This window comes from Candoia aspera, chromosome 7 (assembly GCF_035149785.1).
Source record: "Candoia aspera isolate rCanAsp1 chromosome 7, rCanAsp1.hap2, whole genome shotgun sequence".
NCBI classification, from domain to species: domain Eukaryota; kingdom Metazoa; phylum Chordata; class Lepidosauria; order Squamata; family Boidae; genus Candoia; species Candoia aspera.
In genome coordinates this window covers 66,643,786-66,666,200 of record NC_086159.1, presented here as the reverse complement: position 1 = coordinate 66,666,200, position 22,415 = coordinate 66,643,786, and the positions used below count along the sequence as shown (strand labels likewise).

General features: G+C 37.7%; 1 protein-coding gene across 1 annotated transcript in view; it reads right to left on the bottom strand.

The window, feature by feature from the left end:
• LOC134501513 (cadherin EGF LAG seven-pass G-type receptor 1-like) overlaps nt 1-22,415 on the bottom strand; it is a 91,818-nt gene that overhangs the window by 23,799 nt on the left and 45,604 nt on the right. The window contains exon 2 of the mRNA XM_063309354.1: nt 5,849-6,487. Coding sequence (XP_063165424.1) covers nt 5,849-6,487 — 639 coding nt within the window. The remainder of the gene's footprint in view (nt 1-5,848; nt 6,488-22,415) is intronic.

Sequence of the window (22,415 nt, the reverse complement as noted above, 5' to 3'; positions counted from 1 at the left end):
TGAAGTAGGGAGAGGAAGAGCCATTCTTGGGGCTGGTTAGTTCCCTAGCCCTGCAGGGACCAGCCTTATCCCTTATGGGCTGAATTTAATTTGCCCTTATTTGTATTTTATTGTATTTTATATTTATTGAAATATTGGTATTATTTATAATTTTATTGAATTTTAAATTGTTTTTACTGTGAACTGCCCAGGGTCCCCCATGTGGGGGAGATGGGCGGTGATAAAAATATGGTTGACAGATAGATAGATAAATAAATAAATAAAATGTGCTTTACATGGGGCTGTCCTTGAAGACCACTCATAAGCTGCAACTGGTGCAGAATGCAGCGGTGTGTATAGTCTGGGCACTTGTAGGTTTGCCCATGTTACACCTCTGCCAGCTGCACTGACTTCCAGTTTCCTGCTGGGTGCAATTCAAAGTGCTGGTTATCACCTTTAAAGACCTATCTGGCATGAGACCAGGTTATTTCCAGGACCGCCTCTCCCTGAAAGTATTTGCCCATCCTACCAGATCAGATAGGGTAGGCACGCTCCAGGTCCCCTTCCCGGAAATTTTGCCATCTGAGGGGATCTCGGAAGCATGCCTTTTTTCTTTGGCTGCCCCTACCATATGGAACACCTTCCCCCCAGTGATCTGGCAAGCCCTCACCCTTTTAGCCTTCCGGAAGGCCATCAAGATCTGGCTTTTTATGCAGGCACCTGGGTAGAGTGAGCAAGACCGCAACTAGGTGTCACCCGGGGCAAACATGGATTCCATGCCCGTTTTGGCACCACCCCCAGCGCGGCGCCTCGGGCACATGCCCTGTTTGTCCCCCCAGTTGCGACCCTGAGAGTGAGGGTGTTTTGGGTTGGTTGTTGGGGCACTGCAAAGGGGATGACTGAGGCACCAGGTTTGTGTTGTGTTTTACAGTTTTATGTTTTTATGGTTTTTATAGTTCTGGGCTTTATTGTTGCTGTGAGCCAACCAGAGTTGTGTTTTAAGGTGGGCAGCCATACAAATCTTTTAAATAAATAAATAGTTAAAAAAATTAAATAAACTGATTTTTTTGTCCCAGCTCTTAAGCATTTTTTTTACACATTGCCCCAGCACATGTTTCAAACACCATGTGCTATCCCGACTGAGAAAAATCTTTAACTTGTCAGGTTACAATACTAATTTGCAATCAGAGAAATTTCAGCCAGTGGTTACGATTGTACATGTTTCATGGATATAGTACAGCAAAGCATATATTTTCATGGAACACATTAAGCCAAAATTAAAGAAATATACTCCTTGCTTCCTAGTTAAAGGAGAGAGAGAGAGAAATCCTTTTGGAAATACTTAAGTTCTTTAAGTTCATTTGTTTTTTTCTAAGCACATAGGTAGATGGTGCATGTTGGCTTTAAAAAAATGAAATTGTTTGTTCCAGATCTGATTGAAACCCACAAATATTATGTCTCCTTATCACTCACCTCCTTGCATCACAGGAAGGGCAGTCGTTCCAGATAATTATAATTAGTGGGTATTTCCATTTCAGAAATAGTTTATAAAAGCTCTGTGTACCTTACTCCTTGAAACAGAAGACTCCTGAAGGCTGAGAAACTTTCATCATGTATAAATTACATCCAACAATGGAAAGCTTCAGAGTATTGGGGAAAATGGAAACAAGTAAGAAAAGAAGGCTTTTTATTGGGACATAATTGTGTTCTAGAGGAAATCAAGATGTTCAGGGATAAAAGTATATTTCTATTATAGTCAGTATATCATAGCAAAGAACTGGAAATTCTTACGCTATTTTCAAAGTATCTTTACTTTTAGATTATTTGTCTAGGATGTTTCTTAATAGGATAGAGTGAAATTTTAGATCTTCCAAAGAATGTTGCATTCTTTTGTGTATTATCATTTCAACAAGAATAACTCAATCTTTTAAGTCTATGGCAACACAGAAAAAAGAATAGAAAGGTTCTGGTATGTATTATTACACATTTCCTACATAACCAGCCTTTGCCCAACAAATATGAATCCCTTAATATGAATATTAAAGGATTTGGCCACATCCCAGATTATACTGATAGTTGTGTATTGGTACTTTATTTATCCACATGGGTAACCTATTATATTCTTTAGATGCAACTCTAATACAGAAATTCTAAGAATTAATTTTCACAGTGTCATGGCAACAAGAGTAAATGGAAAAGATCAGCAGGTCTCTTTTTATTTCTGTCTCAATCCCCAAGAATCAACGCCACCACATTTTTAGGACGGGTATTATTCTTCCTTATAATCAGTCCTACCTTTTGCACAAAATTCTTTCAGTCTATTTATTTGGAAGCAGGTATGGCTGCTCCTACACAATTGGCTATTATCACTGCAACTTTCCACATTTTTCTCCAAGCCAGCTTATTTAAAATCCTAGATTTTAAAGGAATGAAGCTCAAAATCAATGTACTAGTTTCTACAGAATGTGGTATATGTTACCTGCACATAAGGCATAGTGTTCCTGAAAATTTCATCCTATTCTGAAACAAATTATAGCACTTTGCATATCTAGTCTACGGAGTTCTGTTTTTCAGATTCTCAATCCTGATTTAGGCATTGAATCACACTGAACTATTTCTGGAGTGATGCCCATCAGATTGGTCCATGCCAAAGATTATTCTTCCTTGATGAAACACTCACTCCACATCCACATGTAAGTTTGCATGCTCCATGGCCAGACTTTCCTAACTGCAGGATCATCTGAAAAGACGTTTAATGCAATTTCCAAGATGGTAGCCATTTCATTTCACAATGTGGCCTATTACTATTTTGGTACTATGCTTCAACTCCCATGCATCTTTTGTAGCTTCAAATAACCCATATTTAAAAATAAGTTTAAGAATAACTTGTTCTCAAGCAATCTCTCAGTGAAGATAAAGCACCTACAAAAGTAGATGTTGGTTATAGCAAGCTTACGTAGATATCCCAAAAGGGAGCAACAAGACAAACGAAAAGACTGAAACAACAATTTTGGACTGGCAGAGTCACTATCTACAGTTCCCTCAACGGACAGCAATTAAGGGAAGGTGGACTATCTGTGCTGTTTCCATGACTGTTGTAGGTGATGGGCCTGGATCATCTTTGTCTGAGGAAATGATGTAAGTTTCGATCCAGCAGATACTGTCCCTGCCCCTGCAACATTAATACCAACAAGGGATAAGACCACACTCAACAGCAGGAAATATCAATCGATTTTTTGTTCAGAGAAACCATTCAGTGGGAAAGTAATGCTCCTATCTCTCCCTTTCAATACATTCCACTAATTGTGGTTTGGAATAAAGAATGTAAGTAGAATTTTACCTCAGGAAGTTTTGAGATGAGAAATGCAAATTGGCCTTATGTTAAATCAATTTATCTTATACTCTGCCAGTGATCAAACTCAGAATCTTGTTATTCATATTTAAAACACAATCATATACAAGTTTTACCTAAATGTAAATCTCACTGTTCAGCAGTTTCCGGCTGAAAGTCTTCCCAGAAATTATCCCAAGGATTGCAGCTTGTCTGCAGCATAAGTAATTTTGCCTTTACACTTGACAGTGATAGGGAACTGTGCCATGCTGGATTCCCCATCATGCATTTTATTTATTCATTTAAAAAATAAAAGCAGATTTTCCTCATAAAACAAGAACTAAATATAGTGTATGTACAATGAGGTACCTCATTTGCAAAAATTTCCAATTTGCTTCTAGAACTCCCACTATGAAACTGGCTACCAAGTAGCTTTATTCATTATCACTAGTCTAATAAGTGCAGAATACATTCTCTTCAATATAAAGTAGACAGTTTTGCAGGTCCCATTTGGAAATGCCAAATAAACCATTTGTTAACTGATGAACTGTGGTCAAAAGACGGAAGAAGATATATTCCATGAACCTGATGCCTCCATCTTGCCTTCCAAGCATTTAACCAGCTATTCTGAACAGCATTTATACTAGCTGTTTGCTTCTCATCTGGTAGCAGAAATTCCCATGACCAAAACAGTTTTTTGTGCTTCTCTGATATACTCAAATGTTTATTCTTCAAGATGGGGACAGGGGGTAACATTGAAGATGTTACCTAGGTAGGTACAGGTAGTCCTTGAGTTATGACCAGTTGAAGTTACAGCTGCACTGAACAAATGGTACTTACGCCCAGTCCCCAAAGGTATGGCCATTGCAGCATTTTGCTCACATGATTAAAATTTGGGCGCTTGGCAGCCTACCTGCACTTATGACTGCAGAGGCACTTCAACTCCCCCCACCTATCTACCTCCCATCTCTGCCCTTTTGGCTACCCTCCACAGAGGCACTCCTCGGCTTCTGAGGCCTTCTGAAGCATCATGAGAACGGGGCGCACTATTTGGAAAACAGCTCGGGAAGAAGGTCTGGCATGGCCAACAGCTGCCTCGCATAGGGCAAGGCTGGGCATGCTTCTTCAGCAGCAGAATGAAGATGGTTAAGATCAGTTGGGCGCAACAGGGCCTGCAGAGTGCAGGGTAGCAGGGGTTTTGTGCTGTGGCACTGGGGTGGCTGGCCATGGTGTGGGTCTTGATGCAGCACTCCTTGTTGGCGGCACTGAGGGGGAAATTGAGGCCCAGGGGTGGCGGTGGGTGGCTGAGGAATGCCACTCTGCAGGGCAGCCAAAGGGCCGATGGGGGGGACAGAGATAAGCAAGTGGGCGAGTTCAAGAGGAGGCAGTCCCTTTACCTTACCAAGGCTCAGGGCTGGGAAAAACGAAACCAGGAATGGCTGTGATGGAATGTGTTCCTGAAGGAGGGGGTGATATGATGGATTCTGGCGTTGCCACTGGTTCCCAGGGAGGGAACGCATTCCAGACAGATAAGAGGCTTCGCAGCCCAGACTTTGTTGCTGGGAAGGTTAAGGGGTTCAGTTAAGTGACTTTAGTCTGGCAAGATTGATGTCAGGTACCAGGCTAAGAACCACGCTGAGCTGTTATTTCCAACACTAGTCCTTTATTGTTCTCACCATATAGACAGAATCTTGCCAGACTAAAGCTATTCAACTAACCTAAAGGCAAATAACCTAGAAGGCCTCTAGGGCACAGCTACCCTGAACCTCTTAACCTTCCCAGCAACAGTGTCCGGGCTGCAAAGCCTCGTATCTGTCTGGAATGCATTCCCTCCCTGGGAACCAGCGGCAGTGCCAGAATCCACCACAATGGCTTAGATAGAGGTGGGTCCTCACCTAACAACTGGTGGGATTCGGTTAATGACAGCAACGGAGAGTTGGGATTGCCATCACTAAGTGATGCGGTCATATGTTTCACCTAATGACCGCATTGCTTAGCGACAGAAATTCCAGTCCCAATTACTGTCAAAACTTGAGGACTACCTGTAATGAAATGTCATGAAAAAACAAATTCAGAGAATGCCAACAACCCAACAAAATTTTTTCAGTCTGGACTTAATAATAATAATAATTTATTAAATTTATATGCTGCCTGAATTCCAGAGACTCTGGATTTCTCACAGCATATGCCCTAATAAGCTATCACTGTTATGTGAGGAAAAGATAACCATGGAACTACATCAGAACTTGGGCCATATATTGCCCCAATTTATTGTACTGACATTTTTGTTCATATACCTGCCTATATATATATTAATTTCAGCTAATTTAAGTTCTTTAATGGAGGGGCCATGGACCAACTTTTCTATAAAAATCGTATTTTCTGACTAAGCCTTTCCTATAATTATATTTAGAAATTAAGTTCAAATTTGTTCTAATGGTTACATTTAACTTTATGGTTAATTGAGAAAGCAAAAGACTGCCCTTTCCTGAATTCATAATGCAAGTACAACATTTAAGGCACCAAGGAATGACTTACCAGTATAGTCTTCATAACATTCACAAGTGTAGCCTCCCTCTCGACTTCGACAAAGGCCATTGTTTCCGCATGGATTAGAATAGCAGAGGTCAATCTCTGTTTCACAATAGTCACCAGTAAACCCAGGGGGACAGCGACACCTCAGCCCATTGATGGGGTGTATGGGTCGGAAAAGTACAGTATTTGAACTAATAAAGGGAGCGGAGCTGTCAAATTTCAGTACAGATATACACTTCATGTAGTTTTCACAAGGTTCTCGCAGACAAATGTTATCATCAAAAGGCAATACTCGTTGAGTAGATATCAGTGTGAGGAGTGTCCGGTTGAGGTATATCTGCTCTTGAAGGTCTTCTGAGGGAAAGAATTTGTTTCGAATGCCACCGGGAAGTAGGGCAGAAAATGTCACATTCAGAATATTGGAACTAACATCTGTGTCATTTTGAATGTTGAAGACAAAAATGCCCTCCTTGGTTGTTGACAGTACAGTAGCCACACCTTCCACGAAGAGAGCCAGCAGAGGAGAAAGGAACTTCTCTTGGGACATGTTTTCCAATCGTACGGTGATACTGTTGGTAAGCATGTCATCAGTGATGATGGTAACCCGTAAGGTGCAAAGTGCTGTAACACTGTGGATGCCATCTAAAGATAAAAGAGGGAAGAATCAAAGACCATCCCAGAAATGCTTTCATGCATTTTCCCAAAACATCCTACAACAGAGGATTGTTAAATCAGGTAATGTACAATGGAAGTAAACAGAGTGCTATCTCACTTGTAAAATCATTAGGCTGCTCCATACTCAAATGAACCACACAAACTTCAACCACAGATTGCGCTTTATCTATTAAAAAAAAACTTGATATGGAGAAAATAAAGTGTTACAAGTTATTTTTATTTCATATGCAAAAGAGGAAGAAAGTAAAAACACAAATTTCATAACTCTCATATATTCATCATATTAAATTTAAGCCAGTTTAATAGTATGAAAAATGAGAAATTAAGTAAACTACTATAGATAGTTTAAATTTCTAAGTAAAGCCTCAACAATAAAAAAATAGTTCAAATATAAAAAGACAGTAAATTCTTCAGACCTTTGTATAACTGAGAGCCAGTTTGGTCTAGTGGTTAAGGTGCTGGGCCAGGAGATTGGGAGTTCTAGTCCCGCCTTAGGCAAGAAAGCCAGCTGGATGACCTTGGGCCAGTCACTCTCTCTCAGCCCAGCTCACCTCACAGGGTGAAATAGGGGAAAACAGGAGGAGGAAGGAGTATGAGGTATGTTCACCTCCTTGAATTATTTATAAAAAATCATAACGGTGGGATAAAAATTAATTAAATAAATAACTGACAGAGAATGAGGATCCCTCTAACTTTATACCCTCCATTTTTTACTATCATGAATGCATGAAATATTCTTTTCCATTAACCTCCTGTTAATTTCCAAAACATTCTTTGGACAAGAATTTAGGCATTTAGAAAACTGATGAATTGCCCAAAGCAAATTAATCTATGAAATGATGTTTAACCAACAAAGAGCCACTCTAGCACAGGACCATATTATGTAAACCTAAAAGCCCTGACAATTCTGTTTGTTGACAAGGAGAACGAGGCATGGTTCTTGTCCTGAACAAAAAATAGATACTTGACTTGGCTTTCAAAAATTATGCTTTTTCCTGCTTGATCTCTAATTCACTACCTGTGACACCAGTTCACCATTTTGGCCACCTGTTCCTGCCCCTCGCCCCCAATTTCTGCCATTCTCTTTTTAAAAGCCTGGCTCTCTTTTCTTTGCTGATGTTACACAAGACAGAAGGAAAATATTTTATATCTTCTCCAGGGATGCTTTATAGAAACAAAAATAAGAACCATTCTTTACTTGACCATGTCCCCTGCAAAATACATGGATTAAATTTAAGTTTCAGTGTCAATTCTTTCCCCAAGGACATTTGAGAGTTGAATTTGCATGTGGTAGGAAATGGCTGGCAACATTCAATCAGCAACTTGGGCCTCAGGATTTCTGGGGAGCGGGTGAAGGGGCATTTTGGAACACAAAAAACGGGGATCCAAGCAGAAGCAACAGCAGTTTAACTAATGAGGTACAGTGGGAGACATCTCATCACCACCTCAACTGCTGACTGTCTTCTATGTGCCTTTTTGAAGCAAGGAGAGAGCTCCCTTGTCTTTGGCAGCTACCTAAAATTGAAAGTGATTCTTTTCCAAGCACAATTCTCAAAGTTCTCCTCAGCAAGATTTATTGTGATGAATGGAATGGGGGTACAAATTCCAGCAACTGAATTATTATTCATTTTAGAATTAATATATCCCATGCATGTTACAGCACAATTGACACATTTCTTTCTAAGTGCCTTCCTATGACAGGTCTCTTCACTGATCAGGAGAAACTTGCTGCTAGCTGTTTACAGAGAAGTCTTCTAAATTTCTAAACACTCAAAGGTAACCATGCATCCTATTTATTTTTAATTTATGGGAACAATTATGTGATGATGAAAGGGGTACTTATGAAAAATGCTATTGGAGGTTGGAATTAATGGGTGGATAAAAACTAATTCAGGTGATGTGAGATGGATTACAGATTAACTGAATGGTTTGGATGGCCCACTGGTTTGCCTTTCATGATATGTATCCTCTAATCATTATTTCTAAGCAATATAAATTAGAATGCACTGATTTATGCCCTCTCTTTTAGTGGCAAAAATTCTTTTTTAGAGAGTCATAAGTTACATGAGAAATTAGGAAGATTTCCACACTAAGGGGATGTAAAACTTTCTGAGTGTGAAACAGACATTTTGAATGTTCTGTTCCCAAGTTTTGAAGTTTTGTTCTGAGTTCATTTCCATTTTTCACTGTCCCATGACAAACTTGTTCTTTTAAAAAAACACAGAATTCATAAGTAAAGCAGGCAACATTTCCATTCTACTGTCATCTGCTAGAGCTTTAGACAGAAGCTGCCCTTACAGCACAGAATAAGAAGGTTACAATATAAGTCACTTTCTACTGCACAACAATTAAATTATCTGTTTTAGCAGGAGGTTAATTTCAAGGAACTAGAACTGCAAGAGAGACTCCAGATGTTTCAGAGAAGTCCTAAGCAATAGTACAATTATTACTAATTAACAGAGGAATGCTAAGCAGGATCAAGGGGCACTGAGGGAGCTCACTGCTTCGAAATCCCTCCCAGTTGACACTATCCAGGGTTGCACAAACTGTGACTTCACCTTTTTCACCCGTTTGCAAGTGTTTTTCCATGAGTTTCTTTCCTATTGATTCTTCAAGGTAGAATATGGCCCTGATCCTGTGTCATATGAGAAACTGAGCATTCTTCACTACATTTATCACCCCCACTAGTGCACCTCTTTTGGAAGACAAGTTGAAAGTATACAATTCTAGAAATGGAAGCTTTCCCATCAGAAATAGAGAAGTAGTAAATGTAGTTATTTCTTGTCAAACATACAAATGGAGACATCAAGTAGGGAAGTGAAAAATAGTTAAGTGAATCAGGATTTCATGTCTAACAACAAAGATTACTTAGGTGCTTCATTGCTTTATCTCTGCATTACTAATCCAAGAGGTTTCTGCAAATTTCCATATCTATTTTTTTATTTTAAATCCCAATGTTTCAATGGACATACTTTATTTTTAAGTTGTTTTGTGATTTTCAGTGCATTGTCTCTGGATGTTTTTAATTGTCTTAAATTCTATAGTGGAAAGAGAAATACAAGTTAACCTAATACATTAAATAAATATGCAATCTTGCTTTTGATCATAGCTATTTTTTTTAATTACATTTCCACATGCAAAAATGGAAGACAAAAAATTGTAAGTTTTGGCAAATTTGTAAACTGATTGATCCACTGTAATATGGAAATACGTAACGACTCAGAAACAATATGCGAATTACCTACGAACGAGTAAAAGAATGCATCTACTTCTTCTTAAATGCAATTAGAATGAAAAATTGTTTATATTTTGCTGCAAATTGTTTCTAAAATTCAAAGCTGAGTATCTTCAGAAAATAAACATTGCAGACTAAAATAGGAATAGGGAATATTAAATATTTATTAAACATTTATTACTCATTAGCAATAGGCCGATTTGGAAGGTCCTAGAAGTGGCTTGTCCAGTAATCAATAGTGTCTTTCACATCTTTTACCATTGATCATTCTGCAATGTGTATCAACCAGATGCATAGTTGGAATTCTTCAAAATATTCAGTAGCTGCTACAGACTGCAGAAAGCAGGGTAATCAAATCGCTTGTATCTTTAGGGAATTGCTTCCTTATTTGTACTCTACAGACTGCACACTGCCATCTCCACCCCCAATTTTATTTAGAAAGTAAAATTCTCATTACAATTAGCACTGTCTTTCTAGATGCTAAAAGAGATCAGTGACATTTTTTGAGAAAAAGTTAGGCAAGTAAAGTCCGTTCTCTTGAAGAGCTGGCTAATGCAAGTAGCTTCCTATTCCCTCTTCCAGAATATCCTCATTCAGTTTACAACACTGAAATAATAATGCACACCATATTTAGATTGTTTAGAAGTTTAAAATACAGGAAGGTCAACCAAAATAAAGACTGTACCACATAATGTTAAATCAAAATCTGATTCTGTGATGTGGGTTTCTTTTAATGGAGAGGGAAATACAGGGTAGCATTTTGGTAAGCAAAATTTCAAAGCAGAATTTAAAAAGAGAGGGCAGAAAAATGACAGAAATCGCTGACTTTCAAATGCTGTATTTAGTACCCTATTTCAATGTTAACATTAAGTAAAGGAAATACTGAAGCTTAATTTAAGAAAGTCATATAATTCTGAATCATGTGAAATACAGAAAACCCTGGGGGTTTGATCTTGCTAAATTTAACTATTTCTGAGTTTTACTGATTTCAGGGACAGAAAACATATGCCTGAATGCAAATATAAAAAATGCAATGCACATAATAATGAACCAGTTTGGTGTAGGGGTTAAGGCATCAGGCTAGAAACTGTGAGACTGTGAGGATACCAGGAGTCAAAACTGACTCGAAGGCGCAAACACACACACACACAAAATCATAATATATACCAAAGTTCAAACAACTAACTCTATGGGATATTGCAGTGGAAGCTATTAAGAGTCCTGAAGTCCATGATAGCTTACATAAATAAGGATAAAATTATTAGTTTTTTAAAGTACTACTGTCAGCTTTGTGAGGTAGTTTAGACAAGAAGCACACCCAGAAATACTAGCTCTAACTTTATTGTAAGGTTACATCAACAGAATCTTGAAAGTCTGAAAGTGCATCTCTCCCCGCTCGGCTTTACAATCCAAGAAACTAGGGAGGGTCCTTCTGAGACTTTTGCCATGCCCTCGTTCCTTCTTCTACGGACTCAGCTGCCACTTGTCTGACCGTTGTCTAGTCTGCAGCTATTCCTCCTGTCTCCCAAGGTCATTCCCACAAAGCATTACAACTACAGAAAACCCTGATATATGTTTCTAATCCCTGAAATCTTGCTTTATTATTTTCTTGTACTCAGTTGACCTCTTTGCAATATCCACATCCAGAAAGCAAGGACAACATGCATCATCTTTATTGTCTTGCACTTTACATTTTTAACTTACCTATATACCATTCGAAGAATTCTGATGTGTCATTTAAATGTGACATAAATAGATAAATGCTCTTAAACTACAAAACTGTTAGTAAGTGCAATTCAAAATCCTGAGGGATCAGTAGGATTTTCCAGTGAGGAGGCTGAAAGCATGTAAGTCAAATATAATTTAAGGATAATTAAAAACTCTTTTGGAATACACCTTATTATTGAAGAAATCAAAGCAGAAGAAATTCAGTTAATTAACTGAATTAATTATGCATGCTTACTTTGCATGGCTTAGACTTACAAATGAGCCTCATGTTGTCCATGATTCATAACTGCTTTACAACAGGAAGCTTTTGTAATTTTGCTATTTAGGGCACCTATTATTGCCATGATTCTTTTTATATAACTATAATAAGAACAGATATGAAACAAACAAAAATCTTTAGAGGAAGAACAATGTTGTATATCACATGGCACATATATTAAGAATACAAAAATATCATCTACTACATGAGAAATGGCTGGAGTCCAATTTTATCATAATCAATATCAACTGTTACAGTACACTGTGGAAATTCTCCAAAGCTTTTTAACATCTACTGCGACAGTTAAATACAGCACTAAACAAATTACTGTAGCAAATGCCATTCAGCTTTGTCATCTAGAAATGAACACAAAAGGAACCTGAGCATTGATAGAAACAGACATGCTGAAATTAAAAAAATATATAATTCCATTAAAAAAAACTATTATTCCAAAAAATATAATTCCATTTTTTAAAAAAAAGCTATTTTAAATAGTATAATAGTACATGTAGTCCTCACTTACCAGCCAGTGACTGTTCAAAGTTATGACAGCACTGAAAAAGGAGACTTATGACCGGTCCCCAAATTTGCAGCTACTGCAGTACCCCCATGGTCATGTGATCATGATTCGGGCGCTTGGCAACCAGCACACATTTATGACAGCTGCAGCATCCTGTGGTCACATGATCACCGTTTGTGACCTTCACAGCTGACTTCTGACAAGCAAAGTCAATGGGGAAGCTGGCAGGAAGTTGCAAGTCCTGGCCACGTAACATTGCACTTAACAACTGCAGGTGATTTGCTTCACAACTGCAGCTGGAACTGATGTCATAAGTTGGCACAGTCACATGACATTTCATTTTATGACTGTGTTGTTTAGCGACAGAGCTGCCAGTTGGTAAGTGAGGACTACCTGTAAGTGGAAAGCTAGAAGCACTGCTGGACAGTTTGACTAATTGCTAAATTCTGCAATATGAAAATACAAAAACACTAAAGTTTACGAAAGTTGCCCTAATTTGTAGCCCTCTGCTAGAATGAAATGTAATGAGCTAACGAGTCCTAATATCTGAAGCATGACCCTCTTACTTGAATGGCTTATCAATGTATGAGGAATGATATCACGATACCATGAAGCATGTTTTGACTGCACTGAAAAAAGCCTGTACTATTGACATACGAAAATCACATCAGCAGGAGTACTTAAATTTAAACACAGGTATGGTTCGCACAAAACACTACGCCATAACGTAGCTGGTTTGTTTTTGATTCAGACAGGCCATTGTGGCTTGTTCAACAGTAGTGTGCAAATCCTGGCTTAATCTTATCTACAAATACAGACACATCCCTGTGAATATGTTCATCTCTTTCCTCTATTTAGTTCCATTTATGTAAATCACAAGGAAGCTATTTCATTTCACCATTCTTAACAAGCACTCTCTGTTAAATATCCTATCAATATTGTTTGAAAAAGCAAATCATCTTTCTGTTTGGGGAATACAACAGAGACAAAGCCTTTATTAGAATAGAGGCCAAAGTTTTGAACAGTTTGGAGCCCCACTTTCAAGATACTACTCTGTGGAAGCATGAATAGTGTTACTAAATTAAGAATATGACCTCACTGAAGGAAAAAAAATATTCGGAACAAGAACTATTTCCTAAACTGTAAAGAAAGGGCAGAAGTCAATTTCTTTGCCATAGACAGGAAATACAAGCTAAATGCAAATTATCACTGCTTTTTACACCTCTGCTGTGCTCTCACTTTTTTTTTTTTTTTTTTTACTAAAATAGATAAACCTTTTCACCAATGGAATACTGTGTTCTTTGGACAATGCAATCCATATAGAAGAGTAGATGGATATAGGAGTAAAAATCCACATGCCTACAAAATTGGAACTTGGTTTCAAAGAACAATGACTCCCCGCTCCACCCTCACTGTTAATTGGAAACATGATGTTGCTTGAATATGGAATGCATATTTTAAATTCTGGTTTTGATATTTAAATAATTTTCATTTTCTTCCAATTATTACGCACATGCTTTATTCTTTATGCACTTAGCCACTGTGGTTAGCATTGTGTGTGAGAACCAAGTCAATTGTAGCTTGCTCAACAAAACATGCTTAAGCAAACCGGGGCTTAATATGATGTGTGAATCTAATTAATACATCTTGGGTTCATGCTCTTTTGCTTCCCCCTACTTCTTCCCTTCTCTCCTCCTGACTTTTGCAAACCTCAGTTTGCTACTAGGAGTGAAACTTGATTTAACTAATTGCGAAGGGACAGAATGTCCATTGTTACTGAAAATCCATTAAACTGAACAGTATGCCAATGCAAAGATTTTACATCATTTTCATGATGACATCATCATACCAATGGTGAGTGGCCATATAAAAACAAACTAACAAACGAATATGCATGAGGAGACCTTGGTGCTCTCTGAGCCTTGGTATTTTCTTGCAGATGTTTCATTGCCAGGCTAGGCAACATCTTCAGTGCAAACAGGGAGTGGGCCTTGCTCTGTTTATATACTGTCCAGCCTGTGTTGGTGGAGGTGATGTTCTCGCCTTGGGAGTTCCTTGATTGGGCTGTTGTTTGCTGCTTGGTTGATTAACTGAGTTAATAGTTCTTTGATTAGGGTATATTGTGCTGAATGTTCATCTGGTGTTAATCCTAGTGTTAATGTTTGCATATGTGGGTGTTGATTGCTGGCAAGGAGGTGTTCTGGTCTTTTGGCTTTTCTATTTCTCTTTTGAATGGTATGTAAATGTTCTTTACCTCTATGTGGCTGCTTTGTCTGAGTGCCAGGCTTCCAGGAATTCTCTACTGTTTTTGGATTTGGCTTGGTTTAGGATGCTCACAGTTTCCCAGTTGAAACTATGGTTGAGTCTGTCCATGTGTTGTGAGATTAAGGAGTTCTCATCGTGTCTTCTGACTGCTAGTTGGTGTTTGTGGATGAGCTCTGCTAGTCTTCTGCCTGTCTGTCCTACATAGTGGCTGTTACAGTCCTTGCACTGTATGTTGTAAATAACTCCTGTTTTTTCTTCTTGGGCTACTGGGTCTTTTGGGTTACTTAATATGTTTTGAAGAGTTTTAGTTGGTTTATGTGCTATGGTGATGCCATGTGGTTGTAACAGTCTGTTGGTAGTTTCTGAGATGTATCTGATGTATGGCAGTGTTATCCTTTTCATAGCTTCTGTTAGTTGGGTAGTAGTGGGTTGAGTGGTGAGGCACTCAACCCACTATGCATGACCTATATATGCAGACCAGGCTAAGAAACAGACACCATGCAGACCATTCTAATAAAAATAGAACAGCTACAGTAACAAAATCTTACAAGTCTGAATGTGCTTCGTTTCCTCCCTCTTTTATTTTCATGAGAGTGGTGGTGGTGGTGGTGGTGGTGGGATGTTGAAGCAGCTTTGCAAACCACTTTCTTGTCCTGGGCTCACATTTTGTTTATCTGACTGTTGCCTTGGTAGCAGATCATCCCTCTGTCTTTCAAGGCCATCCTCTTTATTCACTACAAGGAGGCTGGACTGGCTGAAGATGTGCATGACCTTATAACTAGAGGAAGAAACATCAATAACCTGCACTATGCTGATGTCACTGTTCTGATAACTTAAAATGCAAAGTATCTGGAAGCTCTAGTAATGAAAGCCCAAAAGCACAGTGAAAAAAAATGGGCCGAAGGTTAAATATAAAGAAGATAAAATTAATGACAACAGGTACAGCAACCAACTTACAATTAACAGGGAAGATACTAAAGCGGTAGAAAACATTTACCTTTCAAGATCAGCTATCAACAGTAAATGAGCCAGCAGTCAAGAAATATGCTACAGACTAATAATGGATTCAAAACTTTATTTATTTATCACATTTATATGGCTGCCCATCTCGCAAAAAGCGACTCTGGGTGGTGAACAACAATCAAATTGTTATGTTAAAAAATTATCCTATACAGGTAGTCCTCAACTTACCACCGTTCATTTAATGATGGTTCAAAGTTATGACAGCCTCGGAATGGGTGCTTTATAGCCTGTAAAGCGCTTCTAAGCATCACAAAAGTCATACCACAACTCCGTGGTCACATGATCCCATTTGGGGTGCATGGCAACTGGCTTGTATTTACGACCAGTTGCAGTGTTCCACGGTCACATGATCGTGTTTTGCAATGTTTTTTGCCATTTTCCAGCAAAAACCGCCCATTTGGGAAGCTGGATTTGCTTAATGACCGCAGTGATTTGTTTAACAGCCCATGATTTGCTTAACTACCACTGTAAAAATGATCGTAAAATCAGGTCCAGTCACATGGTGACTTGACTTAGGACCACAATGACTTATGATGGAAATTCCAGTCCCAATTGTGGTCCTAAGTCGAGGACCAACTGTACTTCTACGCTGCACAAGAAGATTGGTAATACTGTAATGACAAACTACATTTCAGAAAAACGTTATCTCCCACTGCTAATCTTCTTAAAAATAAATTTCTGATAAACCCCAGGATTGGCCAAAGCATTTTGATACAAATGCTTTAGGCAGCCTACCTGACTACTGGAAGCACATCCTAGTATAAACATTTAAGATTGTGATCTCCTTTTATAAATAAATGTCCTCCCCTAAATATAATAGACATTATCACATTAAAAGTAGTAAGTCCTGTTAATTATACACAAGAACACAGTAGGGGAGGGTTATCCTTAATAAGGGCATCTCTTGACAAAAACCACTCTTCCTCTGGATAATCAAATTACTGTACTGAAATAACCTAATAGTAACACTAAAATATATTATTGGACTGGCAAAAGCTTTATCTATATTTCACTCTGTCTTTCTCTTGCTACAGACTAGTTTACTCAAAACAATAACAAAGTTCATAGCATTCCCGTAATGGCTATTATTCTAGTAACAGTAGGCCGTGTCACAACGCTTTGTTGATCAATGCAGTGCTGCATTCTTTGCAACCCTAGCTACTGCTGAAGTATGTGCTGATAAGGATAGACGCATCCTATCAATAGGAACATATCTTGACTGTTTTCACTTCCCCGACCTCCCAATTTCTTTCTTATGGTCATATATAAGTGGCTTGTAAGGAGCAGCATTCCAGAGCTGTCTTTGCTGTTCTACTGCAGCTGCCAGCATAACAACAGCTCCTTCCCATTAACTCTTTTAGCCACTGTCATTCTTGGTTTACAACCTTTGCCTCCTGCTGTCCCGTCAGAAAGCAGCCGCCTCACTCAGTCAAAAGAGTTTTCTCACTCGGGTGTTAAACAAGGTGCAGGCTTTAAAACCTCTTTGCATTGTCAGAGCCCTCTCCTCTGTTCCATCTACTGACCTTTGATCTGCAATTACTTCAGAGAGGCCTGAGGTCTTCTGACTGGGACTACCTACTGACTGCTCGGGCTGAAGAACATGTACAAGATTATCGTTCAAATAGGACTTTCTACAGGAGCAGCCCCAGCACATTATTTTCTTTCTGAGACACATTTTTATTACTAGAAGTAGCGCCCATTTACTATTAAGTTAGACTGTGAAACTGTAGATCAGCTGAATATTCAGCATGTAATAAAAGAATCACGTCTATTAAAAGAACCTCTTGATAAGCAATATGAAAGTTCTAGTTATGGTTCATTCATACATGTAAATCTGTACTTGATGGTACAAACAGCTGGTGTATGAACCAGTGTAAGTCTTTTCTGTTTTCTAACATATGTAAGGTTCTTTGGTGTAATGTGTACATATATTTTTTGTATATCATTTATATCCTATTCTTTCCTCCCAGGGAATTCAAGGCAGTATATAGGCAGAGTGATATAAACACACTGTCAAGATTTCAGCAAGTTTGCAGGGTCACGTTTTCAGATCTTGCTTTGGATAGAGCAATTCTACTTTCTGTTTTGGCACACACTAATAATCTGCATAATACATGGTTATTTCTGCTATGGGTTAGATGAATATAGTATGCGGTCTGCCAATGAAAGACTAAGGAAGGTCTAGGTACTTCCCAGAAATATCATTTAATCAGGACCGCCCCTCCCTAAGAATATCTGCCCATCCCACTAGATCAGATGGGGTAGGCACACTCCAGGTCCCTTCCCTGAAATCCTGCCACCTAGTGGGACCTCGGAAGCGTGCCTTTTCCATGGCTGCCCCTACCTTGTGGAACACCCTCTCCCTGGCGATTCGGCAGGCCCCAACCCTATTAGCCTTTTGGAAGGCCATCAAGACCTGGCTTTTTACCAAGGCACTGGGATAGGATTGTATAGATAAAGTATGGAATGAGGGTAATTGGAGCTTGCTGTGGGCCATCTCAAGGAGACAATTAAGGCACAGGGCTTTTGTTTTATCGTTTTACAATTGTTTTATCATTATTGGTTTTATTGTTGTTGTAAACTGTCCAGAGCTGCTTAAGATGGGAGTCCACATAAATCTTTTAAATAAATAAATAAACAAATATGTTTGTGTGTAATACATAATATTTTTCAGCTATAGCTTTCAAAATCGTTTTAATGTGGTAAAGTTGAAATAGCTTGTCTGTGGATAATGGGATGACAGATTCCTTGAGCTTATTCTAAATTAAGAAAAAACAAACATAATGATAATTAAATGAAATCTGATTCAAAAAATTACTAAATATATTTGCTGATTTTTGTGGGAAGTGGTATAAACAAGAAATAAGAGAAACAGCTCTTTCAGAATAGAATGTTTAAAAAAGCATACTGTAGAGATCAAGAAGAAAAGTAAACAGTCAATAAGTAGATGAGGTGTTCAGATCTAATGAATGTGTACTACGTAGTTTCATAATCCATACTGTGATTATCAATTCATTCAGACAACATGAGTACACCCAGGACAACTTGCTTCTCTTTTAGTTTCCTGTGCCCAAAGGAGGAGACCTAGCTGAAGGAATAATTGTGTATTGTAAGGAAATCCTAAATGCACATTTATCATCATCACATTTAACATCATCACAGAGATTCAACCCATGTAATCATCGCAGCCTGAATTAGTCCCCAAAGTACAGACTCAAGCCACATGCATATATATCACATTCAACTCAAAATGCCTAGCTGAAGATGAAGGTCTGACAAATTATTTTCAAAAACTGGGAAGAGTGGGGGTTAAGCACAACTTCCAAGGGTATTAATTCCATAAGTGGTATGGAACACAGGAGAAGGCCTTCCTTTATTGAACACACATATCCAGTTAAATATTGGATAAGTGTTCAGGGCACAATTCTCTATTTAGTATCTGTTCAACATTCCAGACATACTCCTAAAACAGGAAAAAATGCAATGCACAGTGTAAATAATAAGATACTACAATCAAATTTGATAAATCATTTAGAAAAAAATTGCTGCATTTCAAGGAAAGCCAGCCCAACTTGTTCTGCATTCTTGTAAACTATAAAGTGGAGGTGCACAAGGGGAGAGAAAAATCTGTAATATATGAAACAACAGTTCCCCAGAACCTTAAGCGATCAGTCCACATATAGGCATATTTCAGGTGAAAATGTCAATTTCCATTTCAATGCCTATTTTCAAGAGGAAGCAAATGGACAAACACTATGCAATGCAGCCTTATCACCTTAAAGACATAAACAAGATGCTCACATATAGGAGAGCTCAGTTATGTATCTCATATTAAAAGGTACCCCTTGGATCTAAATATATTGTTAAAAGAGCTGCCATTCAAACTTCTTGAGTTATATTTCCTTGTAACAAAACAGTCTGTGGTTATGATTTAACTTACTGGAAACCTTTGAAAATTGGAACATATGAATTTAAATTGTTACATAAATAGTGCCAAATCCAAGGCTGAATCTCAGTCTGCGCATGACATTTTTCACCTTTGCAGACCAAAGAAAAGAACAAGTAGTAATGTATTTTTCTATCTAGCCAATGTAAATGGCAGAACATGTGCACTACTGGCTGGAAAAGCAAGCCAAAATAGAGAAAGATAAGATAGATGGTTTAGTCACTTGTACAAACACAAGTGATTGACAGAACTAATTATTCCCTACTTGAGAGCTACACCAGCGTGGAGAGGGCTCAGTTCATTATGAATGCACCGGAGAAAAGTAGCAAATACCAAATAACCAAACAGATTCTCTCTACAGCAATAGGACAATGAATGAATTCACAAGTTTCGACTTAATTCAAGACGGAAAGGAAAACACAGAGTAATGGTAAAGACAGTAATTTCAGAAAGTTCATTCTATATTTTCCCATTACCATGCATTCTCTTATTTATTTCTTGTCCTATTTGTTTGCTCTTGTCAAAACTTATATTTGTGTGTTATTTTGTAATATTAACTTTGGATATTTAACTTTGATTGCTTATATCATTAATGTTTTATTACAAATTACCAACTATAACTGGCTGAGAGTTGATTGATTGCGGTGGACTAAAATCAAATCAAATCAAATCAATCAATTTGTTAATTAATATTTCAGAAGGTAGAATATAGAGCAATTACCAATTTCATCTATGCAAATCCAAAATAAATGCTTTGTCTTCCTTGGGCATATATGGCTGAAATGAGCCTGAGCTAACAAGTGAAACAATAACCACTTAATACTTCCTTACTCCAATTTCTCTTCCTAGACTGTCTGCATGGTGATCAGAGGTAATCCAGTAGTCACAATAAAGTATCTTTAATTCTGCTTCTGCATATTAATCCCTCTATTTTTGCAAGTATTTGGCTGGGAACATTTTGCTCATTTACTGCTGTGTTCTGACATATCAAAGAAGTGTTTTCTCTTTGGTCTACAATTCCAAATCCTTTAACTTCACCAAGGGTGTTAACAGTTTGCACAATGGGCATAAAAAAACATTTATTTAAATCCTAACAAATTTATATCTGTATTTTAATGAAAACAGAGCATCAATGAAATCATTTTCCTATAATGACTATTTTACTTTTAAAAACTGAGAGGAAAATCCATCAGGGATATATAATAAAAAATGAACAAGACCAAAACAGTGATAAAAATCTGTTTATTTTCTAAATGAAACATTATATTCTTCTTTCTAATTTAATTTCAAAGGTGCCAGCTAACAACAAATTATCTGAAATCTTTGTTTATATAGTTCTTCATATGATAACATTCATGTACATACAAATGCACACTAGCCCACACAAATACTAGTACATATATTATAGAAACGATTGAATAGATATCAATCAAGTGCTTTGACTGCAAAAGCTTTTCTTTATATATATACAATATACAAAGTGAAGACTTGAACTGTGCATTGCTTTCTTTTGGGGTGATGGACCAAAGAATAAGACAATAGGCATGATATATTATCTAGTAATGGAATGTACCACCAATTCTTGCCAACATACAAGAGACTATTTGGTTTCAGTGCAAGGAAACCCTGAGTTCCATATATCTTAAGAAAAGAATTTGAAATGAGATTAGGACATAAGACCTTTTGTAAAGTTCTTTGGTGGCAAATGTGAAGAATAGGGGCAGATACTTTAAGCCAGGAAGTGTCAAATGGACAGACTGATAGTCTTAAATTAAGTCAAAGAAATCAGATATTTGCTTGGACCATATATAAATATCCACAGAGTTGATGAAAGGCATCAATTTTTTATTTGCAAAATTTTGATAAGCTTGTTACTAGAGAAACATTGTCAAATATAAACATCCATTTGCTGGAGGACCCCCCCTCCCCAATACGGTCTGGAACATAAATTGTTCCTTTTGACTCTCAGATCAACCCCTTAGTTCAGAAATAAAGTTTATTACAAACTTATTAGATCTCTAACTTTTTAAAGAGACTTGTATATATCATTTTATATGAGTCTACTACGATACAGAGTTGGATTCTTGTTTTAGTTACATTAAAAGCCATCTGCTATATACGTTCTTTCTTGAATCTTGTGATTATCATACTGGTTATGCCAACATGATATGTACACAGTTTGAGACTGGAATCTATGCAAGCTAGTTATAAACCAAATAACATTTCTTTTTTAAAAAGGCTATCTCATGGTATCCTGAAACAATACTGTTTGAAGCATTGTGATATATTTAAATGGCTGGTGACCTACAGCAACCCGCCACAGTCCAGGAAAAGTCAAATAAAGCAGACATCTAAGCCAATCAAGACACAGGGGAAACCAAGTCTCTAATAGATATTCCATCTGTGAAATTTACACTTGTCAAAGTCTGCTTGGGAAAAGCTCTGAAGGGCTGAATTAAATAAAGTAAGGAAAAGCTCCAGCCCCACAGGTAGTTGACTTTAATCAGGTATATATTTTTCACTTGGCTGATAACAGTTCTACAACCTTTCATATAATCCATGAAAGTTATTTCTAACTTGTACAATATGATGCCTATCCTAGCTTTCCTAGTACATATAAGGAAATGTAAGATTTTGCCCTTTTTTAAAGTGTTCTTTGGATATTATTTACAATCATTATTTATTTATATAGCTAGGAAACAGCCAGTGTGGACTAGGGATTAAGGTGTTGGGTTGGAACCAGAGTTCAGGTCCCTGCTTAGCCAAGGTAACTCATTTGGGCCAATCACTCTTTCTCAGCCCAGCCTATCTCACGGGCTGTGCTTGGGAAAATGGGAAGAGAAAGCTCCTGAATGAAAGGCAGGAACATTAATCTAACAAGTAAATAGAACTATTGAACTTTCTTTAGAGCTTTACCAA